Source organism: Palaemon carinicauda, chromosome 1 (assembly GCF_036898095.1).
Source record: "Palaemon carinicauda isolate YSFRI2023 chromosome 1, ASM3689809v2, whole genome shotgun sequence".
NCBI lineage: Eukaryota > Metazoa > Arthropoda > Malacostraca > Decapoda > Palaemonidae > Palaemon > Palaemon carinicauda.
In genome coordinates this window covers 81,203,481-81,220,274 of record NC_090725.1, presented here as the reverse complement: position 1 = coordinate 81,220,274, position 16,794 = coordinate 81,203,481, and the positions used below count along the sequence as shown (strand labels likewise).

At 45.6% G+C, this 16,794-nt stretch overlaps 1 protein-coding gene across 1 annotated transcript in view; it reads right to left on the bottom strand.

The window, feature by feature from the left end:
• Positions 1-273: 273 nt before the first annotated feature.
• The window catches only part of LOC137649732 (lysophosphatidylserine lipase ABHD12-like), a 63,366-nt gene continuing 46,845 nt past the window's right edge, over positions 274-16,794 (bottom strand). The window contains exons 3-4 of the mRNA XM_068382711.1: positions 1,121-1,226; positions 274-604 (exon numbers count right to left, since the gene is read on the bottom strand). Of these exons, the coding sequence (XP_068238812.1) occupies positions 289-604; positions 1,121-1,226 (422 nt within the window). The 3' untranslated portion in view covers positions 274-288. The remainder of the gene's footprint in view (positions 605-1,120; positions 1,227-16,794) is intronic.

Here is a 16,794-nt window from a genome sequence, read left to right as displayed (position 1 = left end):
ATTTTAGCATAAAAAATACTACCCCATGACCAGCTGCATGAGCGGGACAAAAGGTTATAGAATTAGCAGATAAAAAGATGAATCATGCAGCTGTCCAAGCAGGTGGCTGCACACAAACTTTAAAGGCAAATTTAAATGTTCTTAATTTGTGAATTTTTGCAATTTGCAAGCACTGATTCTGTTCATACAGATATGACTGTATTGCATTTCCTAATGATGTGCTAAATAATAAGAATGAGTCATATATGCATATACATAAATTTCAAAATAATGAGAGAGAAATTTGTACTATTCAATGTTACCTTTATGTCTACCATGGAAATGGCTATTTGTCCCAATTTTCTTTAAATAAAAAAGGTTACTAAGTAACACAGTATGATAATAGGCAAGCATCTTACCTCTATAATCAAAGGCTACAACATGATAGTCCATTTTCCTAAGCACATTATACAACTCTATTCTATGAGCAACTGCTCTTGAAGCTGTGTTCCCATGCAGATACAATATGACTGGCCTGTGATCACCAAGAGAATTTTCAAACCAGGCATCTTTCTCAGTAGTCTCCATTGGGATTGAGGTAAGAAGCGACTCTGGTAGAATGTGCCTATATCAGATAGAAAATCAGGTGAAAGTCAAATCATTTTCATAATACTTGAACCTATACACGATACCAACATACACTGTGGCAAAGGATCATATTCAACATTTCCCTTTATATTTATGAGTCAAATTTTCATATAGAAAGGGTGTCCAAATATTCAGTTAGCAGATCAGAACCCTGTATTGCTAGCTTTAACAATTTCATGTAAAATCTAAACATTTCTTAAGAATTTAAAAACAAACCCCTTATCATTAAAGCTAAAAATACTTTTTATCAAAAAAAACTAACAGCTTCTACCTTTTGAAATCTTTTTAAAGATTATTAAAGTGTTTATCCAATCAGTAAAAAAAAATACTACTTTTAAATACTGCAATTAGTACAGCAATAGTACTGTAATGTATAGGGTAATACTGTAGTAGTCTTACTTGAGATTTTAATGTCCCACTGAAATGGTGCATCAAATCTGTATGACAATTACAATCTATAACTTGAATTTATTTCATGCAATGAAAAACTTACCATACTCCAACTTTTACATTATCTTCTGTGTCTAAGTAAAAATTTCGTGTGCCTGGTAATCCTTCACTTTCTGGGTTACTGAAATCTATGGCTCTGGGATAGTTGACTGGAAAGAGGAATGAGATATTTGAAAAATAAAAGATCTTAAAAGTAATTTGTAATTTTATTTTAAAATAGGGGTATATCTTCAGTAGAGCTAGAACAGCTACTAAATCTTTAAAAGATAATTGGTTAACAACAGGGCAGTAGCTTAAACAATAATAACAACTAGAGGGACACTCAGTAGAGTGCAGACCTCTACCACAGCCAGCTTATTTCTTGACCTTGTGCTTGACCTTAACCTTAACATGTATTAATTGGCGTAAATTTTCATGCACTCAGATATGTACCAAGTTTGAAGTCTCTGTAACAACGATGTGCAAACTATAGCTGATTACATGTGCTGGACATTTGCTTGACCATGACCTTGACCTTTGACATTGGCCTTCCAAAATTTAATCATTTCCAGCTTTTTACACAAAAGATAATCTGTAAGTCTCATTACTTTAGGGTTGAATTTGTGGCCAGGAAGCAGTTCACAAGCAAACCAACAAACAAACAAACAAACACAAACAATGGGGTAAAACATAACCTCCTTCCAACTAGAAAAGTACTCAGAGTGCAGAACTCCGCTATGGCAGATTATTTCTCGAAACCAGCGTGCGTTTCCAAGAATCAATCATTTCCACCTATTTACATAAAAGTTTAAAATACCTGCAAGTTTCATTACTTTAAGAATTGTAGCCATATGGTTGACGACCAGAATTTGACCTTTTGCTTGTCCTTGACCTTGACCTTCAACATTAACATGTATTAATTGGCATGGATTTTCATACACTCAAATATGAACCAAGTTTGATGTGCATGTGACAATGATGTCCAAACTCATGGCTGATTACGTGAATTGGACATTTTGCTTGACTGTGACCTTGAACTTTAACCTTGACCTTCCAAAATTTATTCATCTCCAGCTTTTTACATAACAGCTAATCCCTGCAAGTTTCATTACTCTATGATTAAAATTGTAGCCAGAAAGCTGTTCACGAAAAAAAAAAAAAAACAGACACAAACACACACAACAGGGGGTAAAACATAACCTCCTTCCACTTTGTTGGCAGAGGTAATAATAAATAATAAATAATAACAATAATAATAAAAATAATAATAATAATAATAATAATAATAATAATAATAATGAAAATAATAAAGGGATTTTGACGAAGGAAAAATCTATTTCTGGGCGAGAGACCTGTGCCGCCCAGTGAAATGCTCCTTTTTTAGCATCATTTCTAAGGTATATAACTGCTAAATAATACCAGAGAAAAAATTGCATAGGAATGCTAGGTGTGAACCCAGCTCGCTCACCTGAAAGGTGTCGGTACATTATAACAAGGGCGTGAAAATCACATGCAGAGGTCTCGTACCAATTAGAAATCTCCTCGTCAATATCCCCCAAATCAAGAGGAGCCGTCCCAAGTCCCCCACAGACCATCGCTACCAACAAGCCCACCCACGCCAATGACGTCACTCCTCATAGCACCCAAGTTTGGGTCCAACAGGGAGGGCGAGCAGAGGGTGGGTTCACTGGGCGGCACAGGTCTCTCGCCCAGAAATTGATTTTTCCTTCGTCAAAATCCCTTTTCTGGGCTCCGACTTGTGCCGCCCAGTGAAATAGTACCAGAGAAATGGTCCCAAACTTGGAACCAAAATATTAAGTGAAAAAGAAAATTAAAGTCAAACATACCACAAACATGATTTAATACACGTTAAATGTAAATACAAAGTATTCGAGATAAATGAGAAAACTCCTTACGTAACAATATAAATGCAATATAAGTATAAAACGTGGGATGCAAACTGAATATATAATCCTAGGTTATATAGGAGAAAAACATAAGCATCAAAATAAGGTCCCAACTAAGAGAATACCAGGACAATTTCAAAACAATTAGATTACTGTAAGGATAAAATATAACAATCTCGAATGAATAAAAGTGATCATGGACAAAAATTATAAATTGTTGAGGACTGTACATAAGGATGCAACTGAAGGGTGCGATCCAAAAGATAAACCAAACCACTGTAGGGACAATAAGTGAGGCAGGTAAGGGGAAGAGAAAAAAAAGGGGGGGAGGGCAAGACTTAGTGATTAAGATTCATGATGATCAGGAGGAACCACATTTCCTGCTGCCACTGTAGCAAATTTTAGGGCTTCCAAAGGTTTTAAATAGTGGCGTTTGGAAACTGTTGGGGACTTCCAGCCTGTATATTTCGTGAGGTCATCAAATTTCATGTGATGGAAATAATCAATAGAAGTAGCTACAGCTCGAATATCATGGACATGTGGGAATGATTCAGGGTTAGCCTGTTTAATGAAATACAGAATCTGTTGTCTGATCCCTTTAAGGGTGATGGTTCCTCCGTTCTCTCTAATAAATAAGGGCCCCGAGGACTTAGTGGAAGTTCTATTTAGGTAGGCTTTCAAAGTCGTAACTGGGCATAAGGATGGATCCCGTGGAAGGGGAACAATCTTCCAGGGGGACCATCTATTTTGGGGGTCCTCATTCTTTGCCAGGAATGTTTTGTCAGAGGAGAGTAGAACTTCTCCTGATGAGAGAAAATCAATATGGCCTGGATTTCTAGACAAGGCTGAAAGCTCCGAAATTCTGGCGCCAGAGGCTAAGCTCATTAGGAATAGGGTTTTCCGTAATAATGGGATATAAGCACATGATTCATTAGGAGTGTCAGAAGCTAATTTTAGAACATCATTCAGAAACCAGGAAACTGCGGTAGGACGAGTTGATGGTTTCAATCTGGCACAAGCTTTAGGAATGGAAGAGAGGTATGAATCCGTAAGGTCAATATTGAATCCAATCTGAAAAATCTTTTTCAAGGCCGATTTAATGGTAGTAATAGTGCTAGCTGCTAGGCCCGATTCAAATAGAGTCCTAAAAAAGGTTACTGTTAGGTTCATAGTCATTCTCTCAACCTTTGAGTCCTTTAAGAACTTGGCGAGTTTCTTGACAGCAGAGTCATATTGTCGAAGGGTGGACTCCCTCTTATCTGATTCCAAAAATAAAGTATTTTGAGGGTCAATATCTGCGCCTCTTTGGGCCACGAATTTCATAAAGTCCATAAAGTTAGGGCACTACGAGCGTTTGAGGAAGCGAACACAGTGCAAGTTTGTACTGTCTGTGTTAGTATTGGATTCCGGATCCGCCGGGGGCGGAGACCCAGTTCCATCAGCAGGGGGAACCAATTGCTCTTGGGCCAGTTGGGGGCTACTAGAGCCCCTTGCCCCTTGAAAGTTCTGAGCTTGTCCAATACTTTCATCAACAGGTTGATTGGAGGGAATAGATAAATCTTCTCCGAAATGTTCCAATCCAGTGACATTGCGTTTGTGGCATAGGCTAGGGGGTCCAGGTTGGGGGCTACGTAGCACTCTAGTTTGTGGTTGGACTCTGTCGCAAACAGGTCCACCTGAAGGCCCGGAACCTGGGATAGAATCCACTTGAATGACTTGAGGTCCAGGGACCATTCCGACTCTAGCGGGGTCGTTCTGGACAGAGCGTCCGCCACTACATTGCATACTCCCGCCAGATGGACTGCTGACAGATGCCACTTGTTGGATGTTGCCAAGGAGAAAATGGCTATCATCACATGATTTATGTGTCCTGATTTGGAGCCTCCTCTGTTTATGCAGCGAACTATGACTTCGCTGTCTAGAACCAATCTGATGTGTTGGTTTCTGGCTAGGGTCAAGCATTTCAGAGTGAGGAACACTGCCATGGCTTCTAAAACGTTTATGTGAAGCTGGCGAAACATTGGTGACCAAAGACCTTGGGTCTTCTTGAACTGGGAGTATCCCCCCCAGCCTGTTAGGGAGGCATCCGTGTGAATGACCAGCTTTGGAGGTGGATATTGCAAGGGGACGGATTTTGTCAAGTTTTTGACCAATGTCCATGGTTGGAGCCTTTTCTTTAGGATTGGAGGGAGACGAGCTCTTTTGTCTCGACACCTCTTGTTCGCCCTGGAACGCCAAATCCGATTTATGTCTTTCAACCTGGCCTTCAGTAATATGTCTGTCACTGAGGCAAACTGGAGGGCACCCAGAATCCTCTCTTGGTTTCTTCTGGACGTCAATTTGTCCTTGAGAAAACACTTTGTGTTCTTTGCTATTTCTCTTCTTTTGGCCGATGGAAGGCATAGAGTGTGGGAATTTAGGTCCCATTGCAACCCTAGCCATTGGAAGGTCAACTTCGGGACTAGGCGAGATTTCGCGAAGTTGATCCGGAACCCCAAGTGTTGAAGGAATGATATGACCTTGTTTGTTGCCGTCAGGCAGTTCTCGACGTTGTTCGACCAAACGAGCCAGTCGTCTAGGTACGCTACTACCTGAATTCCCTGGGTTCTTAATTCTTGTATTACCATCTCTGCCAGTTTGGTGAATATTCTGGGTGCTATATTTAGTCCGAATGGCATTACTTTGAAGGTGTATGCTTGTTTGCCTAGCTTGAAGCCTAGGTACGGACGAAAATGTCTTGCTATCGGAACATGATAGTAGGCATCGGTAAGATCGATAGAGGTGGTGACGGCCCCACGGGGAAGTAAGGTCCGCACCTGAGAGACGGTTAGCATGTGAAACTTGTCGCATTGAATGTAAGAGTTTAGATGGGACAGGTCTAGGATTACTCTTCTTTTGTCCGAGTCTTTTTTTGGCACGCTGAACAAGCGACCTTGAAATTTCAAGTGACGTGCCTTTGAGATTGCATTCTTTTGAAGCAGATCGTCTGCGAACAAGGCTAACTCTTTTGTTGGGTGTTGGTAAAAACTGGTTGGTGGAGGGGGCCCTTCTATCCAACTCCACCCCAGACCTTTGGAAATTATACTGAGTGCCCAACTGCTGAAAGTCCAGTTCTTCCAGAAGATGTAGAGTCTTCCCCTACCTGGAATGTCTCAATAATTCGTGGAGGATTTACCTCCTCGTCCTCTGCGGAGACCTCGGCCTCGAGGGGTGATCCTTCCACCTCTGGCACGGAAAGGTGCCTCTTGCGCCAGAGCCTCTGGTACGCTGATATCCATGAGAGGCCCCCCGAGTCTCAAAGGTGGGGTTGTAGACCGGGGAAGCATAGGTAGCAGAGGCTAACTGAACCTGAGGAACCAACACGTACTGTTGTTGGTGATAGCCCTTTGATGTGGAAGGGAGGTTTCCCTGAGCTAATGGGACCGGTTGAACCATCTGCTGGGGCTACCGGGTTTGATAAGAGGGGAAAGGCCTCAGTCTCTTCCTGCCGCGAGATTGGGGAGCAACAGGTTCAAACTTACGTTTTGGGACCAGACCCCAACGAACCTTGAGGCTCTGATTAACTCTGGCCGCTTCACTGAGGACGCTATTCACCAGATCTTCAGGGAATAGGTCCGTACCCCAGATTGGGGCCTTAATGAGCCTGTTAGGCTCATGCCTGATGGTGGCTTCTGCTAAGACATGTTTGCGGAAGCGGCGCCTAGCTGCCAGGAAGTCGTAAGCATCCGACAACAAGGTGTGGAGCACCGACTTTGTTAGCACTTTGAAGAGGGGTTCCTCTTCATATAGAAAGGAGGTCAATTCCGCCATAGTTGCCGAGTTAATCGAGCGACTCAGGCGCATACGAGCCTCATACTCAGGGACTCCGGGAGCTTGGGGATTCTTTCACTAAATTGAGTGGAGGCGCAGTCAGGGCTCAGTTTACCCACAGTAAATGTGGCTGGGGCACCAGTCCAGCACTCATGGTCCCCCGGGAAAACAAGGGAAGTCAAGTCTGTCTCCCGCAGCTGCGGTAATGGCTTGTCTTCGTTCACGGCCTGCATGGCAAGGTCCATGATTTTAGTGACACACGGAGTAAGGGTGCGCTCGTCTGCTACAAACATGGTGTAAGAGCTCTTAAAAGGAGTGAGCATCGTGTTGCCGCACTCCAGCTCATTTAAGGTCCGAACCCAAGTGGATTGGGCCTGTTCTTTAGGGTAAATTACGGTCTCCCTAGGAACTTTGTCCAGGCGGACCAGAGCCTCCTCAGTGAGGCGGGCGAAGCCAGGGAAAGAAAACTGCAAACCCGGCGGGTAGAACTCAAAATCTTCCACCGGCCGGGTGCCAAAACCCTCGATGGTCAACATCCCATCCTTAAAGGGTGCATGAATTGCTAACTTCCACGGGTTGTTTTTGACAAACTCTGGGAGTTTCGAGGCATCCAAAATAGCGTACTGCTGCTGTTGGGGCAGACCGGAGCGCATGAGACCCTCGACGAGAGACTCTTGGTTTTGAACCTTCGAGACGAGGGTATTAACCAAGGAACCCAGGCGTTCCAAGGTGTTGGAAAAGGCCGAAACGTCGAAGGAAGGCGCCGGGGCGTTTACCGCCGACTGTGTATGTTGCAAGCCGGGTGTCACTCTCGACTCCGGGGTGGGAGGAGCATGCGTGACTGGGTCCACAGGGACCTTGGAAGACCAAACTCGTGAGGACGAAGTCCTAGGGGTTCTGGGCGATTTCGTCGCATTGGATTTTCTGCGGGTCTTAGTAAGGGGTTTGCGTGACGACTTAACCTTAGGCAACACAGGAGGGTTGCTGACATCAGTGGGGTGTCGTCCAGAGAACCCCGGAAAGGAAGAAGTAAAAGATGTAGAAAAGGCCGGACTAAGGACAGAGATCTTAGACCGGGACACACTTGCCTCACTTACAGTCCTACCTGGGTCTGGCTCATCCAAGGCCATGGGTTCGACGTCCAAGTTCATAGCAGCTACGTCACTGGTGATGGATTCTCCCGGAACACCGGGGTCTTCGGAGAGGAGTTGTTCAGTTATCCCGGCAGTGATAGGATCCGCCACCTCCTTAGGAACCGTCGCTGAATGTTTGGCGTTTGGATAAAGGAGGGTGCACATCTCCTTGGAGAGAACGTAGGGGTGCCGGGCCTTGACATTGCGGGCGAACCCGCCGACCCATACCTTAAGAGTCGCCAAGGCTGTACACTTGGAAGACTGTGAACTCTGAAAGAGAAGGTACCGTTACTAATGAAAGGGAGTTAGAGAACACCGAGAGGGTGAATAAACCGAACGCATGCGTCGTTAGAGACTCCTATGACTAATTTTAAATTAGAATGTAACCGGATAGCAGGTAAATCCCGAAATTAGTCTAAGTAAAACTATAACGTATAATAACGGTAGGAACACTTACTGAGTCCGAAGTGAGAATTGAGACAAGGTCATAGCAGACCACACAGTTGTCGGGGTGCCAAACAGTTAAATCGCCGACGTGGACCGAGCAGTGGGCGTGTGACCTGCACACATCATGTCCGCATGCTTGCTGTAGAACGGCCGCACAGGCTGTCATCATACAGCGAACAACCTGTAATATAAAGGAAACATAAGTAGGCCTATCATAGGTAATTCAGTATCCTACGGGGATCCCGGGTGTGCCGGGACTAAAGTAAACGATAAGTAACGTTAGCATTAGGATACTATATGAGGTCCTCCCGGTAGGGCCGGGAGAAAAAAGCATACAAATTAAGTTAACTTACAATAATTGAGATTAACCGTATAAGTTAATGATTAAGTTAATAATAAATAAGGGAATTCCGTGTATGGTGAGATCATTCCGGGTAAGGGTAAGGGAGATAATATCCCTTAGGCATCAGAGAGTGATCACGTAGAGATATAAGGTTAACATAACATGTTTACGTTGGCTCCGGAGAGACAATTGCGAGAGGGAGACAGGCACCAGACCTACCGGGGTAGGGGGGGGGTGGACTCCCTACAAGAGGAACCTTAAGTAATAAACACTCAATAAAACCATGTAATATCCCGCATGGGAGATGAACCGAGAGCTCACAACCAAAGGGACAACCAAAACTCCCGATCTCCTGATGGCCAATCGAAGAGGGCGGGAATCCGGCTGTGGCAGAAGGAAGTGAGTAACTCGCAAGTGTAACAGATCTAGGCTCTGATAAGGCAAGGAGTCAAGCGGTATCCCAGGGAGGGATGGAGAGGGGGGGTGGGAGGTCGGGCGTACAGACGAGAGGGATCGGCCGAGAACCCGAACAGCTGACTCTAGGTCTCCAAGAGACAGCAGGTATCCCCAGGGGGGATGGGGTGTAGGCGGTGGCATACTCAGGCTCAGGTAGTGGGAGGAGCCCCAGAGGGGAAGAGGAGTATGGGGAGGCATACTCGAGATCAGGGAGTGGGAGGAGCCAAAAAGCCACAGGTGGATACGAGGCGATGCGAGAGGTCGAGCGAGGACAGGAGTACCAACCTGTCCGACCAAGATCGCGAGACACTAACATAACGAATGATCACAACATGGAATAAAATAACTAGGTTAAGGCATGCAAGATAAGCTGATAAAATAATGATGAGAGAGAGGGACGCAAGAAAGGCAGGGAAAAACAAAACAAATGCAAGGGCGCGCCCGCCAGTACGGGGAGGACCAGGGCTGGACAGGGGTGCCAACATAACACCGAACGGATACAACCGAATGGTAAACTAAACAACGTTAAACACTGCCGATCGAGAGTCCCCCTCAGATAATATGACTAAACTCTTAATTAACAGCGATTCCATAGAATCGTGAAGAGAAAACTAATCTTAAAATATCAGCACAAGGCGTCTTCACGGTACTGACCGAGAGGGGCGCCACCATAACCTAACACGGCATGGGAAAACCATGGTGATAACAATAATAGTAAAATAACTGCTCAAGCATCGGTAATAGCGCAAGGTTCAAAACGAATAACAAATAGTATGGAGGACTAAATGTAAATCGTTAAGAACGAGCTAGGAGGTAGCAAGAACTAAAATGGCCGCCGCATCGCGGGCCGACAACAATAGCGAAACAAATAAACATGAATAACACTAAAAGTAAGGTTAATGCTACCTCCGAAAGCTCAGAGAACATAAGTCTGGTACTTAACTTCGATGAGGAAGCTTGGTAGTCCGACATCATGAGCAGAAAGGGTGTAAAAATCCAAAAAGCACAGCGAAAAAATCACAGCAACAAAGCGAGAGCGATGCTAAATGAGGAGTGACGTCATTGGCGTGGGTGGGCTTGTTGGTAGCGACGGTCTGTGGTGGACTTGGGTGGGCTTGTTGGTAGCGACGGTCTGTGGTGGACTTGGGACGGCTCCTCTTGATTTGGGGGATATTGACGAGGAGATTTCTAATTGGTACGAGACCTCTGCATGTGATTTTCACGCCCTTGTTATAATATACCGACACCTTTCAGGTGAGCGAGCTGGGTTCACACCTAGCATTCCTATGCAATTTTTTCTCTGGTATTATTTAGCAGTTTTATACCTTAGAAATGATGCTAAAGGAGCATTTCACTGGGCGGCACAGGTCGGAGCCCAGAAATACAGTTTTAAAGATCTGTTGATGCCAAGTGTTTGTAGGGTTCTCTAGTTAAAGCCTCAAGGACCAAATCCAGGTCACATGAGGGAGCAGAAATTGCCCTTCTAGGAACATGACAAATTCGCAGATAATTTGAATTTTTTCTAACTATACAAACCTTAGCTATTTAATAGGGGCATTACTGAAAATGACGAGCCATTAATTTTTAACGAGGGTTAACTACCCATACCTCTAGTTAGCGGGGGTACGGGAGAGTAGCTTGCTACCGCGCCCCCCCGCCACACGTGTGATTGAGCTCACTTTGCTTGGAGGTAGGACTTCAAGGATGATAGGGCTAGCAGGTAAGTTTGGTTAAATAGCTAAGGTTTGTATAGTTAGGAAAAGTCCAAATTATCAACAAATTTGTCATTTGTTCCGTAACTGGAATACAAACCACGCTATTTAATAGGGGTGACTCACCCATTAGGAAGGGTGGACGTCCCTGCCAATCTGGATTTTGGCTTTTACCCGGGGGCTCCTTATCTGAGTGTATCAGTACTCAAGAAATAAGGAGTCCCTGCACCTCTCTAAAACCTTGCTACGCAAGGTCCGCGACCTACGCAAGCAGTGTGTTGAGGTATGTAGAAGTGTGACTGTCCTGGTAAAGTTATTCAGAGTTCTGTAGAAGGCAAAACTGTGTAACTAGGACTTTCCCAATACCATCTCATCAGGGTATGGGGACGCAACAGTATTAGTCTGAATACTAGGTACACAAGGTAGCATGGTTTACCTGCAGTGGTTTGAGGTCAGCTATGCAGAGAACCCAGAATGCTGCTTTCCCCAAGAGGGGAGAATGAAGGAAAGAATAAGGGCCAGTCAAACCTTTTCATTCACGCAGACTAAAACCGGGTAACAATGCCCTCTAACTTCTGCTACTTGTCCAATAAGGAGCTTGAGGTTTTAAACCAGCTGTTGTGCAGCCACCACAAGACCGATAGAGAATATATTGAGTCTCCTGTGGGTCACGTCTTGCAGGTAGTGGAATGTGAATGTGGTCTGACGATTCCACACACCAGCTTGAAGAACCTGCATCACTGAGAAGTTTCTCTTGAATGCCAGGGATGTGGCTACACCCCTGACATCATGTGCTCTGGGGTGACATGAGGAAGGAGGGTCTGGATTCAGTGCATGGTCTATGACCTTGCAAATCCACGCTGAGATGGTGTTCTTGGTGACCCTCTTCTTGGTTTTCCCTGTGCTGACGAATAGTGCAGGCACATGAGGACGGGCTGCGGCTGTTCTCTTAAGATACAGCCTCAAACTCCTCACTGGGCATAGTAAGAGATGAGATGGTCTGGGTCATCTGTTACAGTACGGAGACTAGAAATCCTGAAGGAGTCGAATCGTGGATCCACTACTCCCGGGTTCTGAGTCTTTGCAATAAACTCAGGGACGAAGCTGAACGTTACCTCTCCCCATCCCCTTGAATGGGCGATGTTGTATGAGAGACCATGAAGTTCACTGACTCGCTTGTCCGAAGCCAAAGCTAACAGGAACACTGTCTTCCAATTCAGGTGGCGATCGGTTGCCTGGCATAATGGTTCATAGGGAGGTCTCATAAGAGACCTGAGAACTCGAACCACGTTCCATGGGGGAGGTCTCACTTCTGACTAGGGGTAGGTAAGTTCATAACTCCGTGTGAGTAAGGAAAGTTCTAGCGATGAAGAAATATCCTTTCCTTTCAGTCTGAAGGCGAAGCTTAAGGTTGAGCGACAGCCTTTTACTGCCGAGACTGACAGGCGCATTTCAACACGCATATACACGAAGAACTCCGTTATTGCTGGAATAGTAGCATCGAGTGGAGAGATACCCCTTCCACGACACCAACCACAGAAAACTTTCCACTTTGCCTGGTAGACTGCTGTTGATGACTTACGCAGGTATACAGTACAGCCATCCTAGTCACAACTTCTTGCGAAAATCCTCTCTCAGAGAGGAGATGCTGGATAGTCTCCAGGCGTGAAGTCGTAGCGAAGCTACGGCTTTGTAGAATATGTTGGCATGTGGTTGTTTGAGTAGATTGTGTCATGGAGGGAGTTCCCTTGGGGGCTCCGTTAGGAGCTGCAGAAGGTCCGGAAACCATTCTGGGTGATGCCATAGCGGAGCTATGAGGGTCATTGAAAGATTGACCGATGTTCTGGTTTTGTTGAGTACCCTCCTCATCAGACAGAACGGGGGGAAAGGCGTAAACGTCGATGTTGTCCCACCGTTGTTGGAAAGCATCTTGCCAGAGAGCCTTGGGGTCTGGGACGGGGGAACAATACAGCGGGAACCTGAAGTTCAGGGCCGTTGCGAAGAGGTTCACAGTCGGAGAACCCCACAAAGTCAGGACTTTGTTGGCTACTAGATGATCCAAAGACCACTCAGTACTCACTATCTGAGATGCTCTGCTCAGGTTGTCGGCGAGCACATTCCTTTTGCCCGGAATGAAGCGTGCCGATAGTGGTATCGAGTGGATTTCGGCCCATCTCAGTATCTCTGCTGTTAGATGGGATAGTTGCTGCGAAAAAGTACCTCCTTGCTTGTTGATGTAAGCCACTACTGTGGTGTTGTCGCTCATCACCACCACTGAGTGGCCTGCTAGGAACTGTTGGAACTGTTGATGGGCCAGAAAGACGACCTTCACCTCTAGGAGATTTATGTGGAGGTACTTTTCTGACTCTGACCAGAGGCCTGAGGTCGTGTGGTGCAGCACGTGGGCCCACCCTTTTCTTTGAAACGTCTGAGAACAGCATCAAATCCGGGGGAAGGACGAGAAGGTCCACTCCCTTTAGTAGGTTCTCGTCTGTCACCCACCACTGGAGGTCTGTCAGTTCCGCTGATCCCATGGGGATCCGGATGTCCGGGGAATCGCGAGTTTGATTCCACCAGGACTTGAGTTGCCACTGGAGGGATCTCATCCTGAGGCGACCATTGGGAACTAGATGGGCCAGCGATGAAAGGTGACCGAGGAGACGTAACCACGTTTGTGCTGGAAGTTCTTCTCATCTGAGAAAGGGTCTTGCGACCTTTCTCAGTCTTGTTATCCTGTCGTCTGATGGGAAGGCTTTGTGGAGATTGGTGTCTATGATCATTCATAAGTATACCAGTCTCTGTGTAGGAAGCAGAGAAGACTTCTCGAGATTTACCATGATCCCCAGATCCTGGCAAAGTCTCAGAAGTTTGTCTCTGTGTTGAAGAAGGGTTGACACCGAGTCTGCTAGGATTAGCCAGTTGTCCAGATAACAGAGGAGACGGATGCCAATCCTGTGTGCCCAAGATGACACTAGGGTAAACACTCTGGTGAAAACTTGGGGTACTGTGGAAAGACCGAAGCACAGCACCTTGAACTGGTACTTTCTGTTGTCTAGGCTGAATCTTAAGTACTTCCTTGAAGACAGATGGACTAGGATCTGGAAGTACGCATCCTTTAGGTTCAGGGTACACATGAAGTCCTGAGGTCTTACTGCTAGTCTGACCGTGTCTGCTGTCTCCATGCTGAACGGAGTTTGTTTGACAAACTTGTTCAGGGCTGAGAGGCCGATGACTGGTCTCCAGCCTCCTCCAGACGCCTTTCTTACAAGAAAGAGTCGACTGAAGAAGCCTGGGGACTCATCGAGGACCTCTTGGAGAGCGCTCTTCTTCAACAGGGTCTGGACTTCTGCCCAAAAGGCCTGCCCCCTTGCCAATCCCATGGCAAGAGAGTCTATTGACACTGGAATCCTGGTCAGGGGAGGTAGAGATATTATGAACGGGACGCGATATCCTAGACAGATCACGGAGATTGTCCAGGAATCGGCCCCGAGTTGCTTCCACCTGTCTGAGCAACTTTGTAGGCATCCCCCCACTGGTGGAAACGCAGGGGGAGTGCCTATCCTAGCGTTTGCGGCCTCGGCTGCTCCCTCTAGGATTCTTTCCTCCCCTAAAGAACTTTTTGCCTTTCCTATCCTTGACAGGAAAGGGCTTATTAGAAACCACTATCTTCACTGCTGGTTTCGTCGTTACGGTCTTGGTTGGACGGGACTGCTGAGGTGCTGGAGGTTTATAGGGCTTAGTTGTTAAAGCCCTATGGAGGAGGGAGTCTTGATGAGACTTCCTCCACCTCTCAGCAGCAAGTTCCACATCCTTAGGCTCAAACAGATGGGCCCCCTCTAGGAAGGAATGTCTGAGCCTATTTATCTCGACACTTGGGACCTGTTGGTGGAACCTCTCAGACACTGCATCTCGACGTTTCAAGATAGTGTTTGCCCACAAGTTCGAGACTTGGTGGGCAAGAAACTCGATCGTGCGAGTGCCTGAGAGTAAAAAGGTCTCCATTGCCTTCCTGGTACACTCCTTGGAAAAATCGTCGGATCGTATCAGGATACCTAAGGTCCCTAACCAGATGTCCAGCAACGAAGTAGCTTGCATAGCATACTGTACTTGGTGACCTTTACCTGGTTAAGGACTTAAGTTGCTGAGAACAAGACCTGCCGTCTGGAGAGTCTCTCAAGAGGGACTCCCCTGGTTAGCTCTTCCAGAGAGTGGTGAAGAGGAAGAGCTAAACTGGGTTCCTCCAGGATCTCAAAGTACCTCCTTTGCTGTATGCGAGGAGGTGGGAGGAGCTTGTTCGTAGAGCTGGCACAGTTGGAGGAGGCAAACTTGGAGAGCTGTTGGGAGATCTTGTCCCTGGTACTCTTCAACCCTTGAGACCAGGGCAGGGCCGCACTGGTTTTTGAGGGTTTCCGAGTGCCGAAGACGCGGTCTAAGACCGTGTCTTTGCCCTCTCGAGGGGGTATCTCTGGGTCGGAAAACCCATTGAGAACCCTCATTAGAGTCAGAACCTGTCAGAATGCAAGTTCTGATTCTTGTTGGTCTTTTCCTGATGTAGGACTCGCAGTGAAGTCTCCTTCTATCCCCAAGAGCTCTTCTAGGGGTGAGTCGTGGACATTCCTTGAGTGGCTGGCTGTCTCTATTCTAGCCCTAGTGGAGGACTTTGGCAGAGTTTTGGAGTCTTTGGACTCCTTCCTGGGAACGAGGTAAGACTCCAACATCGAAGGTCTGAGTGTCATGTCCCTCCTGGTCTCAGATTGAGGGGAATTCTCCGCGTGAAGGGAGGTTTCCTCCATTGGTGCGATGGAAGAGTGTCTCTCCTCGCGAAGTTCCCTTGGTGATTGATTGATTGATTTAAAGTTTTCAGGCATCCTGACATCTAAGGTCATTGACGCCGATATCATTTAGTTTATATATATAAAAAGTAAAAGAATATTTAATTAAAACCATAAAAGTTGAATGTCATTATAAAAATTAAATAGTTTCCAAAAGACCTGCTTCTGAAATAAATAAAAAAAATGCCACTTGCATAGTAGGACACATCATGTCCAAGAATCTTGGCAAGGATGAACCTGCCACCCTCACCTCGAGCCTCAAACAAATACCTATTCCTTAAGTTATTATAAATGGGGCATTCGGTCAACAAATGCCTCACTGTTAGAGGTACTAAACAGTCGTCACAATACGGTTGGTGTTGGTCCCTCAGCACAAACCTGTGTCAACCGAGTGTAACCAATACGGAGACGACAAAGAGACGTCTCACATTTTCGGGGCATCATGTTATACCTCCAAGGTGATATGACATTTGTTACCTCTCTCATTTTATTGTCATCTAGACTATCCCAGTGTTTTTGCCATGTATTGCAAAGTAATCTCTTGATGTTAGGTAGGAAATCATTCCACGGAATGGGATACCTTCTTGGCAGCAACTCTGATGCAGCATTCTTTGCCAGTGAATCTGCCTTCTCATTCCCAGACACACCTACATGTGCTGGAAACCAACAAAATTGAACCATTATACCTCTCTTTCCAATAATAAAAAGCCATTCTAAAATCTTTAAAACTAGAGGGTTACTAGAATTAAAAACTTCTAAAGCTTGAAGGACACTCCTTGCATCACTAAAAATTGTAAAATTACCCTCCTTCTCCAACGCTATTTTCTCAATAGCGGTTAATATGCCATACAGTTCGGCAGTAAATATGGAAGCTGTTAAAGGAAGTGCACCTCTACAATTAAAATCATTACTATGTACTCCAAATCCAATGCCAGCATCAGATTTGCAGCCATCAGTATATATTAAAGTCGATCCTCTGCGTTCTTCAACATGTTCCATAACCCTTTTACCCCCAGGCTCTTTGGAAATTTCCAACCCTTAACCCCCAAGGGGTTATTTTTTTCCCAGCACAATTTGCAGTATATTTTTTTTAAATTG